General features: G+C 39.7%; 1 protein-coding gene across 3 annotated transcripts in view; it reads right to left on the reverse strand.

The window, feature by feature from the left end:
• Positions 1-16,486, reverse strand: part of PI4K2B (phosphatidylinositol 4-kinase type 2 beta) — a 51,405-nt gene extending 34,919 nt beyond the window's left edge. For 2 of the 3 annotated variants that reach the window (XM_073237772.1, XM_073237771.1), the window contains exons 1-2: positions 15,993-16,486; positions 6,829-6,965 (exon numbers count right to left, since the gene is read on the reverse strand). In XM_073237772.1, the coding sequence (XP_073093873.1) occupies positions 6,829-6,965; positions 15,993-16,308 (453 nt within the window). In that variant the 5' untranslated portion in view covers positions 16,309-16,486. The remainder of the gene's footprint in view (positions 1-6,828; positions 6,966-15,992) is intronic. The other variant, XM_073237770.1, reaches the window with a different exon arrangement.
• Between the last annotated feature and the right edge of the window lie 376 nt (positions 16,487-16,862).

Raw genomic sequence — 16,862 nt, forward strand, 5'->3', positions numbered from 1 at the left:
AAGCAAGACCCATCTATATGCTGCTTACAAGAAACTCACCTTAAACCCAAAGATAAGCATAGACTAAAAGTCAAGGGATGGAAAAACATATTTCAGGCAAACAACAGTGAGAAGAAAGCAGGGGTTGCAGTACTAATATCAGACAAAATAGACTTCAAAACAAAGAAAGTAACAAGAGATAAAGAAGGATACTGCATAATGATAAAGGGCTCAGTCCAACAAGAGGATATAACCATTCTAAATATATATGCACCCAATACAGGAGCACCAGCATATGTGAAGCAAATACTAACAGAACTAAAGAGGGAAATAGACTGCAATGCATTCATTGTAGGAGACTTCAACACACCACTCACCCCAAAGGATAGATCCACCGGGCAGAAAATAAGTAAGGACACACAGGCACTAAACAACACACTAGAACAGATGGACCTAATAGACATCTATAGAACTCTACATCCAAAAGCAACAGGATACATTCTTCTCAAGTGCACATGGAACATTCTCCAGAATAGACCACATACAAGCTCACAAAAAGAGCCTCAGTAAATTCCAAAATATTGAAATTCTACCAACCAATTTTTCAGACCACAAAGGTATAAAAGTAGAAATAAATTCTACAAAGAAAACAAAAAGGCTCACAAACACATGGAGGCTTAACAACATGCTACTAAATAATGGATCAATGAACAAATCAAAATAGAGATCAAGGAATATATAGAAACAAATGACAACAACAACACTAAGCCCCAACTTCTGTGGGATGCAGCGAAAGCAGTCTTAAGAGGAAAGTATATAGCAATCCAGGCACACTTGAAGAAGGAAGAACAATCCCAAATGAATAGTCTAACATCACAATTATCGAAACTGGAAAAAGAAGAACAAATGAGGCCTAAAGTCAGCAGAAGGAGGGATATAATAAAGATCAGAGAAAAATAAACAAAATTGAGAAGAATAAAACAATAGCAAAAATCAATGAAACCAAGAGCTGGTTCTTCGAGAAAATGAACAAAATAGATAAGCCTCTAGCCCAACTTATTAAGAGAAAAAGAGAATCAACACAAATCAACATAATCAGAAATGAGAATGGAAAAATCATGACAGACTCCACAGAAATACAAAGAATTATTAAAGACTACTATGAAAACCTATATGCCAACAAGCTGGAAAACCTAGAAGAAATGGACAACTTCCTAGAAAAATACAACCTCCCAAGACTGACCAAGGAAGAAACACAAAAGTTAAACAAACCAATTACAAGCAAAGAAATTGAAACAGTAATCAAAAAACTACCCAAGAACAAAACCCCGGGGCCGGACGGATTTACCTCGGAATTTTATCAGACACACAGAGAAGACATAATACCCATTCTCCTTAAAGTGTTCCACAAAATAGAAGAAGAGGGAATACTTCCAAACTCATTCTATGAAGCCAACATCACCCTAATACCAAAACCAGGCAAAGACCCCACCAAAAAAGAAAATTACAGACCAATATCCCTGATGAATGTAGATGCAAAAATACTCAATAAAATATTAGCAAACAGAATTCAACAGTATATCAAAAGGATCATACACCATGACCAAGTGGGGTTCATCCCAGGGATGCAAGGATGGTACAACATTCGAAAATCCATCAACATCATCCACCACATCAACAAAAAGAAAGACAAAAACCACATGATCATCTCCATAGATGCTGAAAAAGCATTTGACAAAATTCAACATCCATTCATGATAAAAACTCTCAGCAAAATGGGAATAGAGGGCAAGTACCTCAACATAATAAAGGCCATATATGATAAACCCACAGCCAGCATTATACTGAACAGTGAGAAGCTGAAAGCATTTCCTCTGAGATTGGGAACAAGACAGGGATGCCCACTCTCCCCACTGTTATTTAACATAGTACTGGAGGTCCTAGCCATGGCAATCAGACAAAACAAAGAAATACAAGGAATCCAGATTGGTAAAGAAGAAGTTAAACTGTCACTATTTGCAGATGGTATGATACTGTACATAAAAAACTCTAAAGACTCCACTCCAAAACTACTAGAACTGATATCGGAATACAGCAAAGTTGCAGGATACAAAATTAACACACAGAAATCTGTAGCTTTCCTATACACTAACAATGAACCAATAGAAAGAGAAATCAGGAAAACAATTCCATTCACCGTTGCATCAAAAAGAATAAAATACCTAGGAATAAACCTAACCAAAGAAGTGAAAGACTTATACTCTGAAAACTACAAGTCACTCTTAAGAGATATTAAAGGGGACACTAATAAATGGAAACTCAACCCATGCTCATGGCTAGGAAGAATTAATATCGTCAAAATGGCCATCCTGCCCAAAGCAATATACAGATTTGATGCAATCCCTCTCAAATTACCAGCAACATTCTACAATGAATTGGAACAAATAATTCAAAAATTCATATGGAAACACCAAAGACCCCGAATAGCCAAAGCAATCCTGAAAAAGAAGAATAAAGTGGGGGGGATCTCACTCCCCAACTTCAAGCTCTACTACAAAGCCATAGTAATCAAGACAATTTGGTACTGGCACAAGAACAGAGCCACAGACCAGTGGAACAGATTAGAGACTCCAGAAATTAACCCAAACATATATGGTCAATTAATATTTGATAAAGGAGCCATGGACATACAATGGCAAAATGTCAGTCTCTTCAACAGATGGTGCTGGCAAAACTGGACAGCTACATGTAGGAGAATGAAACTGGACCATTGTCTAACCCCATATACAAAGGTAAACTCAAAATGGATCAAAGACCTGAATGTAAGTCATGAAACCATTAAACTCTTGGAAAAAAACATAGGCAAAAACCTCTTAGACATAAACATGAGTGACCTCTTCTTGAACATATCTCCCCAGGCAAGGAAAACAACAGCAAAAATGAACAAGTGGGACTATATTAGGCTGAAAAGCTTCTGTACAGCAAAAGACACCATCAATAGAACAAAAAGGAACCCTACAGTATGGGCGAATATATTTGTAAATGACAGATCCAATAAAGGCTTGATATCCAAAAGAGCTCACACACCTCAACAAACAAAAAACAAATAATCCAATTAAAAAATGGGCAGAGGAACTGAACAGACAGTTCTCTAAAAGAGAAATACAGATGGCCAACAGACACATGAAAAGATGCTCCACATCACTAATTATCAGAGAAATGCAAATTAAAACTACAATGAGGTATCACCTCACACCAGTAAGGATAGCTGCCATCCAAAAGACAAACAACAACAAATGTTGGTGAGGCTGTGGAGAAAGGGGAACCCTCCTACACTGCTGGTGGGAATGTAAATTAGTTCAACCATTGTGGAAAGCAGTATGGAGGTTCATCAAAATGCTCAAAACAGACCTACCATTTGACCCAGGAATTCCACTCCTAGGAATTTACCCTAAGAACGCAGCAATCAAGTTTGAGAAAGGCAGCACTATTTACAATAGCCAAGAATTGGAAGCAACCTAAATGTCCATTGGTAGATGAATGGATAAAGAAGATGTGGTACATATACACAATGGAATACTACTCAGCCATAAGAAGTGGAAAAATCCAACCATTTGCAGCAACATGGATGGAGCTGGAGAGTATTATGCTCAGTGAAATAAGCCAAGCGGAGAAAGAGAAATACCAAATGATTTCACTCATCTGAGGAGTATAGGACCAAAGGAAAAACTGAAGGAACAAAACAGCAGCGGAATTACAGAACCCAAAAATGGACTAACAGGTACCAAAGGGAAAGGAACTGGGGAGGATGGGTGGGCAGGGAGGGATAAGGGGGGGGAAGAAGAAGGGGGGTATTAAGATTAGCATGCATCGGGGGGAGGGAGAAAGGGGAGGGTGGGCTGCACAACACAGAGAGGACAAGTAGTGACTCTACAACATTTTGCTAAGCTGATGGACAGTAACCGTAAAGTGGTTGTTAGGGGGGACCTGATATAGGGGAGAGCATAGTAAACATAGTATTCTTCATGTAAGTGTAGATTCAAAATTAAAAAAAAAAAAAGAAAGAAAGAAAGAAAGAAAGATAGAAAGAAAGAAAAGGGGGATTACTCCTTGATAGGATAAAACTATTGGTAAATCAAAGATCAACGCATGCTTTAAATATCCTTAATGTTGATCACTTAAAGGGTGTCAGATGATCAGTTATGGAGGTACTCTTTTCTGATAATATTCCTTTCTCTTAATAAAAAAAAAAAAAAAAGCAGTTAATGTGTTCTGACCTCCAATGAGTTCTGCACAGTGGTATAGGGGGCATGTCAAAGTGTGGGCAAAGGGTCTGCTTGTTTCTATGCAGAAGATCAAGGCCTAGCTTGGATACCCAGAAAATGAACTAAGATACGATATGAGGAGGAGCTTCCGGCATCAGCACTCTCTGGAGGACTTGTGCCGGGGGATGATCATCAAAAAGCCTCCACAGGGATCTGGATGATGCTGCGGTTGTGGCTGCATCCAGCCCACCGTCTCCTGGACTTGCCATAGGAATGAGGAGGAAGATGTCTAGGCTGGCATGTGCATACAGTGAGACAACAAATTTGACCGGATCTGTACTGTTGGAACTCAACCAGGAGTTGGGAGGGGTGCAAGTTGTAGCACTCCAAAATCTCATGACTATAGACTATCTATGGTTAAAAGAACATATGGGATGTGAACAGATCCCAGAAATGGGCTGCTTTAATTTGTCTGATTGTTCAAGTACAGTTGGACAATATCCATCATATCATAGATAAATTTTCACAAATGCCTAGGGTGCCTAAATGGTTTTCTTGGCTTCACTGGAGATGGATGGTAATTATAGATTTGCTTTGTTTATGTCACCGTATTCCTATTATGTTAATATTTGTGTGCAAATTAGTTAGTAGTTTAAAACCTATACATACTTAAGGTACTCTACAAGAAGATATGTCAAAGAAATAATCAATCCTCCCATGTTTCCTTCCATATGCTACATCTATAGCTTTTCTTCTTCCTTCCTAATTACAACCCTTAAATAGAATTCGTGCCTCATATCGAAGTTACCGAGTATCATAATTCCTCCAGGTGGTAAAAATACCTCGAGACAAGTACTGGGCATAGAAGCCACAGGGCATAAACCTGCAAAGAAGTAAAAAGCTAACCTTTTCAAACAATATGGCTTCTCTCTCACTTACCAACTTTACATTTCCCTGTATGGCCCCGGAAGATGACTGGTTAGCCAGAGACGGGTAAGATTCCTCAAGGGAGGAACAACCTAAGACAGGCACAGTCGCAGGGGGGCCATCAGGTGAGAATTTGGGGATCAACAGAGGTGAGGCTCAGAACCTCACCCCCCCTGCTTTGAGAGAAATCTTCTGCATCTGTGGATGTCTTGCTGCCCTTGTCTAGCCTGGATTAATACTTAGTCCATAGGCACACACCTGATCATCTGATCATCTACATTTGCCTTCTTACAGCACTAAACTATGTTTTCTACCTTTATCTTGTATCTACCTACCACTTCAGCATTTTATTAAAAATAAAAATAATAATAATAGTAGGAGAAATGGGGGATCAACATATAGATCAAGTACAAAAATCAAACGAATATTTATATTTGACCTGATTGTTTATAGGTCATATTGCATGATCAAAACCGAAAGTTTCTGTGATGACTGCCCTTGTACTGTTCACCATGTAAGAATTTATTCACTCTGTAAGAATTCGTTCACCATGTAAGAACTTGTTCGTTATGCTTCAGAAGATTGGAGACTGATGAGAATTAGGCTTGAGATGGATTAATGATTGTACATTGAGCATTGACCCCCCCTATACTGAATTTTATTGCTGTTAACAACCATTTGATCAATAAATATGAGATGCCCTCTCAAAAAAAAAAAAAATTTTGCTCATGGATGTCTAAAAGTCTATGATCTTTATTACTGATCTGATAAAATACATTCATATTAAACAGAGGCTGAAACATCCTTAGACAAGAAATAAAAATCTTACAATTTCAAGTATATAATTGCTTTATAATGCAATAAAGACTAAGTCACTAATAATGTCAACAAGAACAAATTAAGAAATCAAGCTTGGAATAAAGACAGAGATATTGACATTGCCTACATATAAATTTAAATCTCAAAAATAGACTTTTAAAATATAACTTCAAACTTAGCAAAAAATATTTGGATGAAATTATATAATCTTTCTTCTTCCTGGAAAAGGAACTGCTGGCTATGCATCATTCAGACAGCTTTTAGAAATGATAATATAGATTTCTGAAAAATTCTAGACTATATGGAACAAAGTCTCATATCAGCTTCTCTTTACTGCCCTAGAATTATACTTTGGTTCATTTCACTTTGTCACATTCCAATGCCTTCAAACTTCAGATTGCCCAGGCACCTTCTCCGTATAATGCTAGAAAAAATATCCCTAGGGTAGAATAAACTTTTGAAAAAAGTCAAGCACTTTGGAAATAACATTAAACAGGTTTTGAAAGTTTAAACTTCTACTCTGCGTGGCTACTTTAAGATAAGGACTTATGAACAAAAACACAACAAGTCTGCAACTGAGTATGAGTATTCAATAAATGCTTGAAATCAAGTATTAAAATACTGAACAGCAAACTAATATTTAAAATGAATAGCTCTATTTCTAAGTGGCTTTAGTAATAGCTTTAGTAATAACAAACAAAAACTGACCTTTATTTCTGAAAAGAAGGTGTAATCAGTTTTATTAGGAAATTATCTTCAGAAACTCACAATGACTTCACATTTACATTAGTGTTTTCCAAAATTTCTGTTATATATAGTAGGTCTGTGAAATTCTCACCCTCTTAGGATCCTTCACAAAGTAACTTCCACTTGAACCTTGAGAGATTCTTTCTGGAAAAACTCCATATTCTATTGCTTGTTCTGCTTTCAATATAGTATCAGCAAATTCAGGATCATCCAAGAATGTGTTCAACTCTGAAGAAGCAACAATTATTGCATTAAGAAAATCAATGTTAGTATAAAACATAAAGAAGAAAGACCAGCTCAGAGAAAGCTCATGATATGGACCTGTAATATTGCATTAGGTTATTGGTATTAGGACACTAAGATACAGAAAAAACCGAATCAAGTATCATATGGGCTGTTTTGATCCTCCATTGCTCCCCACCCCACTTCTCTTTATGCTTCAAGTTATGACACATGCAAAACAAAATCCCTACTGAAATCATCACCCCCACATTACTTAGAACTCCTCTCTTCCAGGGGTTTGGTTCTTCATCCTATTTCAACCTCCAACTGCTGTCATACCTCAATTATTACCAATATCTGCAACCTCTCAATACTTTTCATTTCAAGCAACTTCTGTCTTCCTAGTTCATTCCCTCTGGCACCTTGAGCCCCAAAATTCCTCCATTCCACTAGGATCTATAAAGCACTGACCTACCATTTTGTCTCTGGTCTTCACCCTCTCATGTCCTTCCTTCCCTCCTTGGTCAGCTTCAATTATGGCCAATCATCATATAACTACTCTTTTCCTCCCTCCCCGCACCATAGTCACCTGGAAAAATTCCAATCCTGGTTAAACCCAACTGTCTGCTCACTATGCTTGTGCTAGGACAGCTGGACTTGACCACACACACACACAGACACACACAAATGCGATGCCTGGCCTCACTCTAAATTCATCACTACAAACCTCAGGTAGGCCCTGCATGTTGCCTGGGAAACATACCTACATTCATGTTATGGACTGAATGTTTATGTCCCCACAAAACACACTGAAGCCCTAACCCCTACAGTCATCAGTCATCATACTGGGTGATGGGGTCTTTGAGAGGTAAGGTTTAGATCATAAGGGCAGGGCTCCCATGAGACAGTCAGTGCCCAGAGCACTCTCTTCTCCCTCTGCCAAGGGAAGAACAGTGCAAGGCAGCCATCGGCAAGCCAGGAAGAGGGCTCTGACCATGAACCTGACCATGCCAGCACCCTGCTCCTGGACCTTCCAGACTCTGCGGACTGAATACCTGTTGTGTAAGTGACCCAGTCTATGGGATTTTGGTACAGCACCTTGAACTGGGACAACTCCCCTGGCGCACAGGCTCTCCCATCCTTCTGGACAACCATCTTGTACCCCTCGCCTCCTCAAATTCCCAACACCTTCTCCTCATCAGATGATATAGCTTCCTATTTCATTAAGAAAAGAGAAGCAGTCAGAAAAAACTATCATTGGCCCTCATTGTTACCCACCCACATTCCCTGCCTCCCACCTCTTCCTACAGATGAACTACAATCAAATCCTCCACTTTGTGTCCTAGACCCTATCTCTTCCTGACTACACCAGAACATTTCTCCAGCAATCCTTCTTTGCATCAATATTTCCTCCTCTGTTGGATCATTTCCATCACCTTACTAAGAATGCTGTAATTTTTCTCATCTTAATGCAAATCTTTTAACCCCCACAATCCTCCTAGACACTCACTTAATTTCTTGCTCCCCTTTATAACAGAAGTTGTATGCAGTTATTTATATTTATCTCCAACTCTTCTCTGATTCTCTCTTGAACCCATTTCAGTCAGACTTCTGTCCCAACCACTCCACTGATCTAATTTTGTCAGGGTACACAGTGACCTCCAACTTCAGAACGTATCTTCTTTGAACAATACCACCTTTGACCCTGTTGGTCACCCACTCCTCTTTGAAACTTCTAGGACTTCTAGGACCCCACTTCTCCAGGTTTTCCCTCCTACTTCATTGGCTGCTCTTTTTCAGTCTTCTTGCTGGCGTACTTCATTTCCCTGACTGCTTAACTTTGGAATGTCCCAGGCTTATTAATTCATGATCCTCTTTTCTTTATCAACACTGGTATCTCAAGCCTGGACTTCTGCCCTGAACTCCAGACTATTGTACTTCAACACCTCTATTTGGATGTTTAATGAACAGCTCAGACTTTACTATCCAAAACTCAACTCTTCATCTGCCCACCCCGACTGCTTCACTCAGTTGGTGGGAACTCCTAATCTTCCAGTTGCTCAGACCAAAACCTTGATATCATCCATGATCCTACACTTTCACCACCCCTCCACATCCAACCCATCAGCAAGTTGTGTGACTCTACCTTAAATATCCAGAATCCAACCACTTCTTACCATCTCCCCTCCTTCCAGGTGATTTATGTCACTATCAACTCTCTTAAATATCAACAAACTTAAATTATTATAAGAGTCTCTTAACTGGTCTCTTTCATCCATGCCCTCTCTATCGTCAACAGAGAAGCTACAGTCAAATAAAATATAAGTCAGATCTTGTCACTCCTGTGTACAAAACAGCCCAGTAATTTCCCATCTCACTCAAAGAAAATGTCCAAGTCCCTACAACAGCCTCCAAGACCCTGCCACATCTCCCCCATCCTCCACTTCATTTTTCTATTTAGCACTTATCACCTAACACATCATTTAATTTTGTGAGCTCCAAGAAGACAAGGATTTCTTTTACTGTTGTATGCTCAGAATATTTATAGTTCATGGAACATAACAGGCACTCATTAAACATTTGCAGAATGAATTAATAATTAATCATTTAAAGTGGTAGACAAGCCGAAACTTATTCACATTTTACTTTGTAAGGTATTTAAATACTATTGTGTGCAGTCAATATTATGAAAATTTTAAACATAAACTTCCCTTAATTCAAAATTTGCCTTACTTCAGACAGAAATAAATCTGTTATTTACTAATTTTTAAAAGTTGTGCTGAGAAAAATAGTACATAAATGGCAATTGGCCATATTTAATCTACTTAAAAGAATAATTTAAGTATTTTAGTTATGTCTATATAATTGATATATTAATTCCAAATCATTCATATTTATCCTATAAAAATTCTTAAGAATGAAGGGAGGCTACCATTTGCAACAACATGGATGGAGCTAGAGAGTATTATGCTCAGTGAAATAAGTCAAGCAGAGAAAGACAAATACCAAATGATTTGCCTCATTTGTGGAGTATAACAGCAAAGCAAAACTGAAGGAACAAAATAACAGCAGACTCACAGACTCCAAGGGACTAATGGTTTACCAAAGGGGAGGGGTGGAGGAGGGCAGGTGGGGAGGGAGGGAGAAGAGGATTGTGGGGTATTGTGATTGGTGCACATGGTGTGTGTGGGGTCATGGGGAAGACAGTGTAGCTCAGAGAAGACAAATAGGGACTCTGTAGCGTCTTACTGCACTGATGGACAATGACTGCAATGGGGTATGGGAGGGACTCAATAAGGGTGAATGTAATAACCATATTGTTTTTCTTGTGAAACCTTCATAAGAGTGTCTATCAATGATACCTTAATAAAATAAATAATTAAAAATTAAAAAAAAGAAAGAATGAAGGGAGGAACTTTGTTTTTCTGTTCACAGTGAAGAGGGATCAAAATTTAGTGGGTACTTGATATTTAATTGAATACATGAAGTATTTATGTCCTAGAATGGGCCAGTAATAACTATCATTAGTCAAATGATATTTCTTCTAGGTCAAGGCTCTTAACAAGAAGGAACCTGGGAAGTTGCTTATTTCAACCTTGCTCTAGTGCTGGCTTACTCTCCGTACTACATCACCAGCCAGTGCTCTTGGGCCAACATTTAACCACTTTCAAAGAAGAGATCACTACTCTTTTCATGCTCCCTTTGTTAGTTTGAAAACAGATATAAACATCCTCTTCGAGAAATAAGTCTCCTGTAGTTTTACCCATTGCCCTAGACCTGCCATTTGGAGCAAGTCTACTTACTCCTTTCTTCTCAAGGATAGCTTTTCAAATAGTTGAAGATCATTCCATGTTCCCCTAAGTCTTCTTTATTCTCCCTCTCCTTCCATATGGAAGTGTTTTCAGGCTTTCCAGCATCCAAGTTATCCTCCTGTTTCATGCCTCAGTTTTTCAGTGTGTCTCCTTAAAATGTGGTCACCAGAATCGAGCAACCCATTCAGAGAATAGAGACATTGCTCAGTCTTGATACTATAGCAGACTAAGAAGCCGTCTGGGATTGCATTAGCTGTCCAGGAGTCCTGTCATACTACCACTTCACACTGAAAGGCTACACTCATAGACAGCTTTGCTCCCTCCGATCCTGCACGTGAGCAATCCTTTTGAAAACTACGTGCAGACTCTGACATTATTATTATTAAATGTTATCACACTGCTTCATGAGTTCATCACAGAACCTGCCTTTGTTCCTCTTATGGAGCCCAAGATCATACTGAGTACTTAGTAATTTAGTTTTGACCAGTGGTTTAGATCAATCAGAACCATTCCTATAAAATCAGCCAGGATGTTTTCAAGCCCTTTTCTCTGTAACTTGTCCCTTATTGAGCAACTCTTTTGGGTGAGATAATATCCCTACACAAAAATGGACATTATTTGAAGACAGTGCAGGTTTACCATCATATTCTAGAAAGACACTTAAAAGACAACTGGTCCTACCATCTCATTACTGCCAGTAAAAAGGCTACTTACTAACTATTCTAAAATCAAAGTAATTGTTTTCGAGTAGATTTTTCTTTAACTGACTCATAACACAATTACATTCTACAATTTTCTTCATTTCAGTTAAACAGACATTTGGCAATGAGTTTAATTTGAAGGATACCCTCAAATGTTACACTGTGTCAGACTATAGTGCTACAGAGATCTGGTTTGAAAGTTTGTTGTCATTGTTTGGTTTGATTTTTAACAACTGAGGGGCACGGTTAGCTACATTTTAATTTTTTTAAATTAAAATTACTATTACCCCTTCTTTAGGTATAAACTACTGGGATTTCTGTTTGGTAAACAAACAAATCAATCAATATTCAAATTGTTTCTGAGGCAAATCTCAGTTCTACCTCATGTACTAACTTTGGGTCTCCTCTAAGTGGTGGCCTTCTAGTTAAGTTCCAGTCCTATTTAAGTGCCTCATTTTTCACAAGACATCCAGCCCACCCACTGAACCTTTGCCCATGCTGTTCCCCACTTGACAAGCTTCCTTCCCACGGCTAATTCTAACTCACCTTTCAACTCCATCTGACCACTTGCAATGCTGTAACAAAACGATCTAAGTCCGGGAGGGTAGAGATGACTGTTTTGTTCTCTGATAAATCCCAGGTGCTTAAAACAGTGCCTGGCATGTGGTGGGCCCTCAATAAATTTGAGAATTATTTATTAACACACTGTCCCCTTAAGGGCTATTACTAGTCCTTTAGTAAGTAGAAACTGAAACTAGAATAAAATAATTCATTGAAAAACCTTTTTCATTTATTTTATGTAAGTATACATAACTTAACAAGTTCTCATTTTAAATAATCAAAATGAACTCTTCCTCACTGGAGGGTTGGGACTATATCTTACCCACTGACCAGAACATTTTCTAAAAGAAAAAGTATCTGGTTCATGAGTTTGGTGATCTGCGTCCTGCCCCGGGGCTCCAGGGCTATTCATCCTTCAAGTCTCAAATTGGATGCCATGTCCTCTACTTAGTTTTCCCTGGGCCTAAATCCAGAACACGATCTAATGGACTCCTCAGCTTTCCCCATCCAAGCATATATATTCCCTGTTAGAGCTGTTTTAATTGACTGTTTCCTCCACGAGAATATAAAGCTAAGTGGGGACAAGGCTGGTGACTGAACATCCATTTGATATGTCAGTCACCACTGCTTCCCCAAGGCCTCGATTTCCGCTGGCAGCCAAGTAAGCACCCAAATATTTGACGAATGATTTTTCTCAGCAATAAATGGAAAACAAAGAATAGTTATATTCTAACTTACTGGTTGAGGAATAATCCCCAACATCCCCACTGCTCACTACCTTTTAAAAGCTCACGTTCGGAGGATTATCAAGACACATGGGACATCTACTCTTCTAAGACCTTCCTCTAAATTAAGCCAGATTATCACTATCTTGAATCTAGATCCAGCAATACTGATAGCACCATCCACTGGAATTACCTGTACTGAAACAGGCGTCAGGAAAGTTGCAGGGAATATTCTCAATGAAATTCATCATTTTCATTACAAAGATATTACTTAGCATACAGGCTCTTCCCTAAAGGAATACATGACAGGTTATCCTTTATCAGTTCTATTTTGGTCCAAATAGCCAGTTGATTTTAATTTTATGGACACAGTGTTTGTGTTTCTCTCAAGCTGGTGGCTCTCTTAAAAATCAGATTTGTGTGCTGCCTGCATCAAGTGTCTGATGTACATTTTGTGTATTCCTATTCCAATCCCCATCTTATTTATTTCATTACTCTTATTTCCCACTGTTGTCTTTCTTCCTTTCTTGTAAATGATTTTATTTTGTTTGTACATTTATACGCCACCATGAATCATTAAAGGCTTACAAATACATACTTCCTTTTACTTGGTAGCTCTTTGTGAACTCCAACACCATTCGCTAATTGTTAGGTTCTCTGACAAAACAAGACCTCTCCAAGGTCTCCTGGTTTTATTAACTGGGACCTTGGAGAAGTCACTTCACTTCTCTATGCTTCCTTAAAATGAGAATAAAAAATACTACTCACTTCAGAGGGTTCGCTATGAATTAATAAGAGAACTATATATAGAACTATGCCCTGCACATACTACTTGTCACATGTGTATTACCTATTATCATCTTTATTACTCTTCAATTCCTGAGTAAAAATGACAACTAGAACAAGGAATGCCACTAATCCTTCTACTTTGACATTGATCCAACAATACTATGGCTTATGGTTTATGCCGATTCTAGACCTTGTCAAATGCTTTGTTCAAGTACAGATAACAACTTTCTTGTCTAATATGACATTCTTCCACTGGCTAATACATCAAGCTCCTGTTTACATAAACAAAACAGGTAATCATCATAAATGATGTTAATATTCATCTAAAGGAAGAATTTCTTGGAATTACAGAGGTGGCTGCATAGAAATTGGATGATAAAGGGTAAGTTAACAGATACATTAAAAGATAACTAAACTTAAAACTCTAGTTAAATTACTCAGTCATAAACTTTTTAGAAGACTGGTTTGAAATTTTTAAAGTAGTTTTTATAATTCAAAACTATTTCTAAATCTATTAAAAATAAGACCTTCATAATAAATAACCCAAAGAAACAATTATTTTTTAACACTTGGGGATCTACAGCAAAATGGGGAAAGTGCAACAGGAAGAAAGAACTAGGCTCAGTCCTGCCTTTACCACTTCCTGGATACTTGACTTTGGCTTAACCTCTTAAGTTTTATGAACCATTAGTCATTACAGTTTTACTCATTTTCAATCCTCACTACAAGGATTAAGGATGAGTAACAATTAACTTGCAGTGCTAATGTAAGAATTAATGAAGTTTTTTAAAAAGGTCTTAACAAACCGTGAGCTGTGCAGTCATTTATGAAAGTGTTATAAAAGCTACTATCATTAAAACAGGTAGGAATTCTCTTCAATAATCCATTTGTATTTTGAGTACTAAACTCTATTCCCAATTTTACTTTTTCCTAACCTTAGTATTATTTGTTTCCAAAATCCCACTTTCACAGAATAAAGGTACTTACAAGGTTTTGGGCTCTTTTGAAATCTAGCTACACAGGTAATTCTGGGGTAGGAAAAGGCAAGCTAGTCACTCAAATCTGATTTACTTCAGATGGTATTCTGGGTGATATATACACCAATTACCAATGTAGGTAAGTGAATGTGGTTCCATTTGTCATCTGGTTCCAACTTCCTGATTGTTCTGTTAAATGTACTGTCAACGCATCCATCAGCTAACACAGTAACTATTATCATTTACTGACCCGCATGTCAGATGCATGTCAGACTGGTTTGCTAAAGTTTATTTCTGAAACCCTTGAATTAGAAAGTCAACTTCCCTTGGGCCTCTCCATTTTATTCAGTCTAAAATATGTTTCACTGGAAGTTAAGTTGAATAGCCTATTCTATCTAAAACTCTTTAAATTGGAGAAAGCCCATTAGTGTACTAGTAGTAGGACATGTCAAACTAAGTAGTACTGATAAAAACTACATTCCCTGTGGCTTTTATTTGTCACATATTAGGTGATATCTATGAACAACAGTGCACACACCATCTCAGTTAAACTATCTTAACCAGCAGCTAGGTGTTACCATTACCATTTTACAAACTAGCCTGTCTCACTTCTAGCTGGAACTCTTACAAGTCTACTCTGTTTTACTATCAAACTAGCCTAACTCGACACCTCATGTGAAAAAAAACCTTCCTTTATCAATATATATCCATGCCTGCAGGATAATGCCTAAATTTTACTCCCTTTCAACACTTCAATTCCCCTCTCTTTTACCTGAGGCTATCAATCCACTTAATAGTGAAAAGGGTTTTTTTCTTTTAAAGTATACTAACAAATGATTCAAGAAAGAAAACCTTGCAAGAGATATCAGATACAAAAACTTAACCCCCTCTGCCTCCTTTAGCTAACGTCACAATAACATTTAATATAAAGTTCCTAAAACGTGTCCCAGTGGCAATTGGATATTCTTGCTGTACACTTCTGCTATTATCCACGTTGCAAATTAACAACTTGGGGAACTTTCTTGAAAGTTCAGGGTTCTTAATCCAAACCTCAAGTCCAAACTTGAGCAAAGAGCTTCCGTCATTTTACGGTGTTAAATTTCCCCTAGTGTCTGACTCCAAAAGCTTAGGCTCATTGGGGAGCCTCAAGTATCAGAGTTTGATGACAACCATGGGCCTTAGGTGAAGGAGCCTAGAGCCCCCGGAAACGGTGCGGTGAACGGGAGAGCAGGAAAGAAGGGCAAGGTGTCCAAGGTTTAACCAGCGTCTGGCCCCTTGTCCTGTGCGTTGGACGGGATGCCTGGTGAACTGCCTTTCCTACAGGGAAGCGCTAGTGTGAGACAGAGAACCGAGCCCGGGGCAGGGTGGGGAGCTGGGACCCAGGCAGGGGCGAGAACGGGGAGCGGAGCAGGGTGGCGACAGGGGCTCCGAGAGCGCCGCGGACAGAAGGTTAAGAGCCGGGTCGCACCTGAACCCACGGGGCGGATCCGGTCCGGGTCGGTGGGCGAGTTCCGGAGGCCTCTTGGGCCCCGGGAGGGGCAGCGCGGCGCGTCCCTGTGCGGGAGCAGCGGTTCCTCATCGACAGCCTCGCGAGGGAAGGCCGCGCCCTCCTCGCCTCCAGCCTCCACCAGCCTCACGGCGCCCCCCGGCGCGCCCCTCCGCGGCGGGGCCCAGGTGATCCGCGGCAGCAGCGGCTCCCGCTCCTCCTCCTCCTCCTCCGTCTCGTCTGCCAGGCTCCCGCTGCCTGGGGACTCGCTGCGCCCGGGCGCGGAGGACTCCGCCATAGCCACTCTCTGAGCCTTCCGCGCCGAGAGCTGCTCAGAGGGGCGAGGATGCCGGCTCTGGCCTCGGCATCGCGGGTGACCTCAGCCACTGGGCCCGACCGAGGCCACCTCACAAACCCGCGGACACACTCGGTAGCTGCCCGACGGTTGTCCCGCCCCCTCCGCGGGCCGCCCTCCACCCAGCCCTGACATTGCGCCTGCGCGGAAGGGCGGGGACGGGAGCGGGGCGGGTCTGCCCCCTGCCGGCGGGGGCCGGGAAGACCAGGGGCTGAGATTCTGTTAATTTACCTCCTCAGGGGGGACACCCAGACCTAAATTGGCCACGCTCATACAGAGTTTACAACAGTCTATAGCTATACATCTTTGTGCGATTATTTAAGTTTGTTTCCCCCGCTAGAAGTCCATGAGAGCAGGGACCCAGTCCTTTGCTCAGACATTCCTAATATTGGTAGTTTATATTTTATCTTCCAACAAATCTAGTCAGAAGCTTATCAATTTTTAAAATCGTTTCAAAAAGCCATTTTTTTGCTTCCATTGATTTTTGTTTTCTAGTT

The sequence above is a fragment of the Manis javanica genome, chromosome 5 (genome assembly GCF_040802235.1).
Source record: "Manis javanica isolate MJ-LG chromosome 5, MJ_LKY, whole genome shotgun sequence".
Lineage (NCBI taxonomy): Eukaryota > Metazoa > Chordata > Mammalia > Pholidota > Manidae > Manis > Manis javanica.